Genomic DNA, 9888 nt, shown 5'->3' with positions numbered 1-9888 from the left:
TTGTGTCGCAATTGTCACACATGCACATGTGCACACCATGTATGTGTTTGCCAGTAAGGTGTTGGCTCGAGTTGACTTGCCACATACACACTAGCAGCATGCAGAGAAAGAGAGAGGCCTCTCTCTTTCTCTGGGCTAAAATATGCCTTTGAGGTTGCTTGAAAGCCACACGTCAAGAAGTGCTGCATCAAATCAAGGAGCGGGGTGTATGCAGTGAGTCACAACCCACTATCATGGCGCATGATGGTCAGCATGCAGGACGTGCATGCTGCACAATTACGGGGGGCAGAAGTGGTGCTGCTGGGGGACCTCAACGCGTGAGTTGGTCGCGCACAGGCGCCGGGCCAGCGAGAGGGGCAGCACGGGGAGCAGGCCGTGACCTATGCACCTTGCTTGAGCGGTGCGACATGTATGCCCTGAACGGCCGCACCCCCAGCCCCTTACCCAACTACACCCGCTGCAAGGTTGGCGCGAGTGGCAGCACAGAGCAATTGGTGCTGGATTACATCATCGATACTGCAATCGCTTTTAGGCGACACAAACCACCCCCCGAGTCACACCCCTGCAGGTGGTGAGTGACAGCCAGCTGGCGGGCACCGACCAGCTGATGATATGGACGACGCTGCCGGGCTTTGACGCCCGAGGGCAGCAAGCAGCCCCGCCTTACGATCCAGCTCTGTAGACATGTCTTGATGATTGACCTGGACCTCAGCGTGATGCTGACATAGTAGGGGGACGGGAAGTACTGTAGGGTTGCCCGTCAGCATGTGTGACCAACTGCTGTCCAAAAAGCCGGATGGGCAGCATGTGCAGCTGCGGCGGCGCGCAGCGTCCCTTCCGGATGGCCTTGCATCGTCCCACATTCATGGAAAAACAACCCGAGGACACCAAGGTTCCAATCAAGGAAACAAGGATGGCCTTACTTGGCGCCATCCACTGCCGAGCGCTTGACCTCACTCGTTGCTGCTGCTGCGCATATAGGTTGCTGTGCGTACACACGGGCGCGCTTGCCAGGGGGTATCGTACTGGCTCGGCAAAGGTCCAGCGCGTGTTCTGCGCGCGGAAAATGTGCAGCGTCAGCGGCAGCATCGTGGCAGCGCCGCACTTGCCACTATCGCAGCTATCCACACAGCCGCCCTCAACAGCCTCCCATTGCCGCCCACACTCCAACCAGATGCCCACCACAGTGCGCTCAATGAGTAAAAACCCTGCACCATCAGCCCGCTCAAGTCGCAGGGTTTGAGCTTGCGCCTACAGCTGCAACCCAGACGCGGACTGGCCAGTGCTCCGAAAGGCGGTTCTCACCAGCCGAATTGATATAGAGGTTTGGTTTGTCGCCTGCCAGCACTTTCATGACGGTCTTGTTGTTGGGCATGGCTGCTGTCAGCGCCAACGGCTGGCGCCGTCACGGTGCGCAGCGCTGCAAATGCTGATTGCGCCCGAGGATGATCGGACGCAGAGGTGGTAGCGATCACTTCCGACTCGGGTTGCCGGTGCGAACATCAGGTACAAACGTTCACAAACACGACATCCACGGCCTAAGACTGCAAGTGACGGGGCCCGAGTGACTTTACAGGCCAGCTGCGTGCGGTGAATCCACACACCAGTCACCCTAGCTCATAAGATGAATCAAACCTTCATGAAAATCAAGAGATCGGGCAATTTGAGAAAATGATCTGACAGCAGCTTCTTCAGACGACCGGTCCTCTCAGCATGAGGAATATATCTCCCAACTTGGAGGTCCGGCAGGTAGAGGTTGCGCCCAAGAACGCCCTCACGAACGAACGGGTGCAGCGATTCTGCCTGGGGGCTGGCGACGGCCGTCTCTACTGCGCAAATGATGCTGGGGCCGTCGCCTGCGTGGCGGAGCAAGACTGCAGGGTGAGGCACAGGGGGGCAACGAATTTGTCATGGTGATCGTGTTGCGCACATTTTTGTTCCGTAAACCACAGCAGCGCGCGCCAGCCGTGTGCCGCCGTTGGCGCTCAGCCCCCCACCCCGTCTTACGTGGGGCCCCCAGGTACTGTGGCGCGCCCCTCTGCTCCCGGCACGCGCCAGCGGCGCCCCCGTCCCCGCTGTCGTGGCCCTCTCGCACGTGCTTGAGCTTGACGCGCTGTTCCTGGCGCTCAGCAGTGGCGAGCTGCTGCTGCTGCACACGGCGAGCCAGGACGTGGAGGAGGTGGGATCAGTGGCCGGCGGGGTCGACGCGGCGGAATGGAGCCCAGACGGCGAGGTACTTGCCGTGGCGGGTGCAGGTGGGAAGGTACTGCTGCTGAGCAAGGTGCGAGGCCGTGCCTTTGCGATACCAGGGGGGGTTGGGGGCGACTCATCGCATGGGAACCGCAGGTGACGGGCACACAGCGACCTCGGCGAACGACGCCGTCGCAGTGGGGCAGCCTTTTGCGTCTGCTGCCGCCTGCCGCAATTCACTGTCGCAGCACTTAGGAGCAGGCACTCCCCCTATCACAGCGGTCTGAGTACCAAGCTTGCCGCTGCCACATTCCCATCTTTGGAGGACTGGGACGTGCTGGCGGAGGCCGCAATTCCACTTGACAAGCCTGCCCCCGCCGACGCCTGCGGCAGCAGCGCCCCAAGCGCTGGCTGCAGCGACCGGGGCGCGCGCATCGCGTGGCGTGGGGACGGGCGCTTCTTTGCTACGAGCAGCTCCGGCGCAGCTGGCGGGGGCCCGGGCTTTGGCAGCGGCACCTCGAGCTGGCGCATACACATCTGGGATCGCGAGGGCTGCGTGCTCCACGCCACTGCGGACGCCGGCCCCGGCCTGGGCCCGCCGCTCTGCTGGCAGCCCAACGGGCGCCACCTGTACGCGGCGGCCGGGGTCGCGCCATCGGAGGCGGCGGCTGCCCACGAGGGGATCGTGGGGCTCTTCGCCGCCGCCGCAGCCGCGCGGCTGCGGGACGCGGGCGGTGGAGTCTACCCTGACACCGCTGCAGCTGCGGTCTCAGCCGCCGGTCTCGAAGACGCCGCGCCCCTGCAGCAGCAGCAGCAGCAGCAGCAGCAGCAGCAGCAGCAGCAGCAGCAGCAGCAGCAGCAGCAGCAGCAGCAGCAGCAGAGGGTCTTGCTGTTTGAGCGCAACGGCCTGCAGCACGGCGGGTTCGACGTGCCGCCCGTGCGCGGGGATGAGGCCGCTGCCGTCGTGCGCGATCTGATCTGGAGCGCGGACTCTGAGCTGCTCGCGGTGGTGCTGGGGCCAGGCGAGCAGCCGCCTGGAAGCAGTGATGGCGGCGAGCGGGGCGGCGGCGCGGGGGATGGCTGGCGAGTGCAGGTGCGTGGATGGTTAGTGTCACAGGGTTGCGGCGCGCATGAGTGACAACGGCTTGCCGCTGTCCATGCGATGCTGCCAGACAGCCACGCCTCTGACACGCAATCTGACACACATTCGACTTTCACCCTGCCTGGCAACATTCGGTGCCCCTCAGGTTTGGCACAGGTCTAATTGGCACTGGTACCTTAAGCAAGAGATCCCATTCAGTGGCCTCCCGAGCAGTGTTGCCGGCCCCGGCCCGGCCCTGACGGCCGCATGGGACGGCGAGCGGCCTGGGCTGCTGCACATCGTTGGGGCCTGTGGGCAGTATGTGCGCGCGGCCCTTTGCTGGCAGGGCTGCGTGAGCGCGAGGGGGACGGCCGCGGTGGTGGACGGATGCGATGTCCTCATAACGCCCTTCAGGTGGGCGAGCTGAGATGTTTCGCTGTTGTTTGGTCGCTCTTGCTCCAGAAACTTCCTCGGTGTTGGCACAGGCACATTGAGGGACTTCCTGGCAGATAACGGGTGCCCGTCATCGCTGCAGCGATCACTTTGCGCGCTTGCCGGCACGTGGGACGGGCTGCCCTTGCGCCTCTCAAACCACCCCCCCCCTCCCGACAAAAAACACAGGCGGTCGTCCGCACCGCCGCCGTCATGCGCGGCGCGCGCTCGCTTTACACGGCCCGTTAGCCTGGCTGCCTTGCTTGACGACGACGGCGCCGGCTGTGAGGCCCTTGCTGCGCTGCTGTCGTGCGGGAGCATCTCATTTGTTAGGACGGTGGACGGCGACCAGTGGGAGGAGACCCTTGAAGAGCAGGCGGTCTGGCAGTCGCAGCGGCGGCGACGGCAGCACGAGCTTGGCAGCTGTCCAGAAGCTGGCGGCGGCTTACGGCAGGAGGCAGCGGAGGAAGGGGGACGGCGGCAGGCGGGGGCAAGGCCGGCGGCGCAGCACCAGGCACTCAGGCAGCGCGTGTCGTCCGCATGGGATGAGGCGAGCGCTCTGCTGCCGCTCGGCGCTCCACTTGGGGTGGCCGCCGCCGCGGCAGTGCCGGCGGGCGGCTTGCCGCTTGCTGAGGGGCGGCGCATCAAAGGCATGGCCTGGGTCGGTCCTGGACGGCTGCTGCTGGTCGCTGCGCCGCACCCCGAGGCGGAGTTTGAGGGTGGGCAAGGGGACGTGCTGGTGGAAGTCGCCGTGAAGCTGCCAGAGCCGCTGATGTCAGCGCGGGAAGGCGAGGGGGTGGATCTGGGGCAGGGGCAGGGCGGCGTTGCGGCGCCTGAGTTGGAGGAGGTTGCGGTCAGCTATTCGGGCGGCAGTGTGCTGTGCGCTGCGTCGCTGCCCCCGCCGTCAGCGTTGGCGGGGCAGGGGAGAGAGCTTTGCGCCAACAACGCCGGCGGCGGTGATGGGGGTGGTGTGCTGCTACAGCTGGCGTCCGGGGCTCTGATGCGCTGGGACGCCGGCGCCAGCGCGCCAGCGCCGCTCGCCGCCGGCGCGTCCTTTCCCGTGCCGTGTGCCCCGATGGCGGCGCTGCCGCCCGGCGGCATTGGGGCCGCCGCGGCGGTTGGGCTCGCAGCGGGCGGGGCGCTGTATTACGGGAGCAGGCTGGTGGCGGGCGGCGTGACGTCTTTTGCAATCAGGTGTGCAGAGCCTCAAGGCCGAACCATTCATCTTGATTTGTGCGCTGTCACGCAGGCCCAGCAAACTGCCCCCATCACAGCACCGGCCGGCACTGTCGCGCAGCACACAAAGCTTGTTTTGCGCAGAACTGACAATGGATTGGTTCACTGAGGGTCCTCCTAGCTGCCTCTATCCTAGGGCCCCTATTCTCCTCGCTGCCACTCACTTAGCATGTCTCATGTCCCGTTCATCTACCTCCTGAACTTCCTTCCAGGTGGGGCGGCGCTGGCGGCGCCGCGCTGCTGTACACCACGCGGCAATCGCTGCTCTTCACGGTCATGCTGAGTCAGCTGGGCAGCTATGTTCACAGGGAGGTAAGGATGCTGGCGTTGGCTTTGACTTGTTGAATAGGTTGGCAAAGTTGTGCGGTCTCTTGGTCCCATCTGGGGTGTGCACCTGCCCATGCCCCAAGGGGTGTTAGTGCTGCAACACTTCCGAGCCACTCCCCTTTCTCTGCACCCCTGCCACACACATCCGCTGCCAGACGCTTGCTGCGCTCCTGCCTCCATCTATGCAACACTGGCGCATGTGCATATGCACGCGGGGACATGCGCGCCCACACCCGTGGGCGCGCGCACAAACACACACACACACTCCCCCCCCACACACACACACGCACACACGCATGCACGCAGACACGTGCACTCGCACACGCACACCCCCCAACACACCCCACCCCAACACACACACGCGCACACACACACACTCACACACACACACACACACACACACACACACTCTCTCTCTCACACACGCACGCACGCACGAACGCACGCACGCATGCACGCACGCATACACACACTCGCACACACACACACACACACACACACACACACACACACACACACACACACACACACACACACACACACACACACACATCCTCTCATGCGCTCGCGCACACAGCCAGATGTGGCGTCCCTGCCAAGCTGGCATACCCAGCCCGACGACCTCAGGACTGCAATGGTGGCGGCCATGCGGCCCTCCAACACGGCAGCCGCGGCGCGTGACATTCACGTCCGAGCGATCGAGCAGGTGTGCTGGTTGCAGAGATGGCTTTGGTGTTCTTGCAGCGGGGGAGCAAACGGACTAGACAGTGATGACGGTGCAGTTAACATATGGCAGCGCGAGGTGGTCCTGATGGTACATACTGACATGTGTTGTGATAGGCACGGGGGTGTCAGGTGCTGCTTCTGCACAGCTGCGCAACAAAAACTGTACAGCTGTCTTGCCACTGTCAGCGTTACTTTGCACAACCACCCTTTGTTTGAAGCGCATCCGTGTGCCCAGTTTTGTGCACCCATGCTTCACGTCTCATCATTGCTCGCGTCCACAATCCACCAGGGCGCCCGCCTCGTGGCTGCGCCCGCGGGCGGCTGCCAGGCGATTTTGCAGATGCCACGCGGCAACCTGGAAACCGTGTCTCCTCGGCTGCTGGTGCTGGCAGCAATCTTGGGCCACCTGCGAGCTGGAAGCTACCAGGTTGCCTGGAAGCTTGCCGGAAGCCAGAGGGTGGATTTGAACGTGCTGGTGGACGACAGATGGCCATCATTTCTGGATCAGGCACCCGCCTTTGTGCAGGTGGGGCTGGCCGGGTCGCGTGCGCATCCCCCTCGGTTTCTCTGTGGTCACGATGGGGACGTGGCCAAATATTTGCAACTGCTGTGTTGGGCATGTCAACTCCATACCATCTGCTGATCAGCTGTCGGCCGTGCTTTTCAAACATGCACCAAACTTCAAAACGCGCAGGCGATCTCGGATCCTGCAGACCTGTGTGATCTGCTGTTTGCCATCAGGCCCGGCAGCGCGCTTGCGCCAAGCGGCCTTTATGCCGGCGCCGTCGCAGCGGCCGGCCTCGGCTCCACCGACCACGGGCGCGGCGCGGCCTTGGCGGCGTCCGCGCCGGCTCCAGACGCCGCCTCAAGGAAGGTGGCGGCGGTGTGCGCCGCCGTGCGCGCAGCCGTGCTGCAGCTGGGCGGCGCAAGCGACGGCGGCGGCAGCGGCGCCGGCCTCGACGGCGCCTTTGGCAGGCGTGTCAGCGGCCGCGGCGCCGGTGGCGGCAAAGGGGCTGCGATCGGCGGTTCCGATGGCGGCGGCGCCGGCGGTGGCGGCGGGAGTGCGAGGTACCTGAAGGTTGTGGTGACCTCCTATGCCCGCAGCGACCCTCCTGACCTCGAATCGGCCCTGCTGGCGATCAGGGAAGCGAAGGAGGCGTCCCTCGCGCTGGGCGACCCCGACGTGCAGTCCGCGCCGGGCCCTGTCGGCGGCGCTGCCGGCGACGACGGCGGCTTGGAGGAGGGGGCGGCCGACCACAGCAGCGGCACGGCTGGCGGGGTCGCTGGCAGTGGGGACGCCGGCGACGACAGCGGGTGCGGGGCCGCGCTTGGCGCTGCCGCGGACGCGGCGCTGCGGCACCTGCTGCTGCACGTGGACGCGGATCAGCTGTACCGCTGTGCCCTCGGGATCTATGATCTTGGCCTGGCTTTCATGGTAATCAGCCACGCTCAGAAGGACCCAGGGGAGTATCTGGACGAGCTCTCGAGGTTTGGGGCCATGCAGGTGTGCATACAGCCTGGAGATGACAATCTTTATGGGGTTTTGGGCAGGACTGATGTGCAGTGCTTGGGCGCGCATCATGATCAGCGTGCTGCTGCCATCATGACCATGCCTGCACCTTCAGACAGTGTGAACACACCTCACCACCCCTGCCTGTTTCCCCACCCCCCAAAACCATGCCGCGAAACCAAAGGACCCCAACCTGCGGCGCCACGCCATTGACGTCCACCTGCGCCGCTACCCTTCAGCCCTTACCCATCTAGCCGCCGCCGGGCCGGGCCACTTCGAGGCGGCGCTGGCGCTGGCGCAGCAGCACGGGCTGCTGCGACAGCTGCTTGAGAACGTGCGCACGCAAGCGGCCCTTGACCATAGCAGTGGCGGCCAAGGCGGCGGGGAGGCAGATGCTGCGCGGCGGGAGAGGCTGGCCAGGGTCTTGTCCGCCCACGCCGCTGCGCTGAGCGCCGCTCAGCGGCACGAGGACGCCGCCGTCGCGCTGCTCGCCGCCGGGGACCCCAACGGCGCTATCTCGGCCTACTCCGAGGGCGGCCACTGGCGCATGGCGCTGGCGCTGGCGGCGCGCGCAGGCTGGGGCCCGGACCGCACGCGGCAGCTGGCCCAGGAGCTGGCCGTCGGGCTGGCGGCAGGCGGGCAGGCGGCGGACGCGGGGCAGGTGCTGAGGGAATACCTTGGTGACGTGGATGGGTGTGTCTCAGCGCTGGCGGGCGCGCGGGAGTGGCGTGAGGCGCTCAGGGTGGCATACGCTGAGGGCAGGTGCGGGCGGCGCTGCCGGCTGCTAGTGGGGCTCTTTGTGTGAGGTCTCTGGTTGGGTGGGGGTGCATGAGGGTTCCAGCAGGGCGTTTGACAGCACAAGGGGTCCGCGTGGTCAGCAACAGTGTGTGGCTCCTCCTGCGCCCACACGCCCCTCAGCCATGTGCGACCCTGCTGTTGCACGACAAGCCCACCCATGCACACCACATTGTACTCCAAGTGACCATGGCCTCTGAACAGGTTGCCGTATGCCATGGCGTGAGTTCCTAGCCCCTGATTTTTATCTCCGCCTCTTTTTATAACAGGCCCGACCTTGTGGACACTGTGGTGGCGCCCGGCGCGGCTGAGTCTGCGGCAGCTCTGTTTTCAGAGGCCAAAGAGGCCCGGGAAAAGGTGAAAAGGCGTGCACAAAACTGGAGCGGGGCCCCGGAAACGGCAGGGTCAATGCGCCAAGATGGATTGCAGCTGAAGGGGCTCATGCCCTCGCTAGACTGCCTCGGCTGCAGCCGATTACGAGTACCCCTGCGTGCATGCGTGGCTCGTCAAGTTTAGCTGCCTACTCCGCCAACCACTGTCCACTGCTGCTATCACCCTCTCGCCCGGCTACTAAACCTGGTGCCGCCCATCCAACCCCGTGCTACATACTGCCGCTGCGAACCGCGATCTTCGTCCCTTCCGCCAAGCTTACTCCCACCTGCAACTTCAAGAGCAGTTTTCATCACCTAGTTCTCTTGTACCCCCACCTGCAATCCAGGTATCAAAGTACCTTGGACGCATCAAAGAGGTCCGCTCCCGCCGCCTCGCGCTGCGTGCCACCCTGGAGGCCGACGCGGACGACCCCTCAAATGGCGCCCACGATGACGCAATTTCAGAGGCTCCCAGCGTGATATCTGGCTTCAGCATCTACACCGACGCGACCACGGCGGCGCCGCGGGGCAGCAGCGTTGCGTCCGACAGTGGCGCAGGTGGCGGCGGGAGCAGCGCGGCAAGTGCACCGCCGTCCACGGTGGGCGCCCGAGGCGCGCAGCGGCGGGGGCATAAGAAAATTAGGAAAGGGAGTGCCAGCCGGAAGATCAAGCAGGGCAGCCCTGAGGAGGAGCGGGCGCTCAGTGAGCACCTTGCCAACCTCGGACCCCCAGAGCATGCCCTGGTCGAAGCCGGCCAGATCACGGAGCTGCTGTGCGTGCTAGGGCACGTTGACGATGCGCAGCGCCTTCAGTTTGAGGTTGGAGCGTGGCAGGCAGAGCATGCGGCGGCGGCAGGCCAGCTTGCAGCGATGGCTGCAGAAGAGCAGGCTGTGAACAGCAGTGACATGTTGCAGCAACAGCAGCTGCAGCAGCAGCAGCAGCCCCAGCCCCAACAGTTGCAGAAGGTGTCCTGGAAGTGGGATGTGCTGCGCTCATAATGAGTAAAATTGCTTGTCACACAAGGGTCTTGTGAGGTTTCTTTGTGAGTATTGAGTCGCATCGCCATCTATCGTGCTTTTCATCCGATCCTGGCATCCATACCGCAAGCGCTCTACTGGCTGACTGCAGGCAGCACGGGAAAAATCACGCAGGATGTGAATGCTCGCGCAAGTTCAGCGACGGAGCCTCCCTAGCTGCAAGTAGTTGCGGCCCCGCCGCCC

At 64.6% G+C, this 9888-nt stretch overlaps 1 protein-coding gene across 1 annotated transcript; it reads left to right on the top strand.

The window, feature by feature from the left end:
* Window positions 1-1713: 1713 nt before the first annotated feature.
* On the top strand, window positions 1714-9633 carry MNEG_8307 (elongator complex protein 1; the record flags this gene model as incomplete). The annotated part of the gene is made up of 12 exons (XM_014043220.1): window positions 1714-1881; window positions 2021-2281; window positions 2516-3283; window positions 3438-3685; window positions 3893-4897; window positions 5152-5251; window positions 5844-5972; window positions 6282-6518; window positions 6687-7496; window positions 7687-8264; window positions 8567-8654; window positions 9016-9633. Coding segments are annotated over 12 exons (5010 nt in total), but the record flags the coding sequence as incomplete, so codon positions are not given.
* Window positions 9634-9888: the final 255 nt, after the last annotated feature.

The sequence above is a fragment of the Monoraphidium neglectum genome, assembly GCF_000611645.1.
Source record: "Monoraphidium neglectum strain SAG 48.87 unplaced genomic scaffold scaffold01563, whole genome shotgun sequence".
NCBI classification, from domain to species: Eukaryota; Viridiplantae; Chlorophyta; class Chlorophyceae; order Sphaeropleales; family Selenastraceae; genus Monoraphidium; species Monoraphidium neglectum.
Note: the sequence above shows the minus strand (reverse complement) of the source record. Positions and strands in the feature narration are given on the sequence as shown.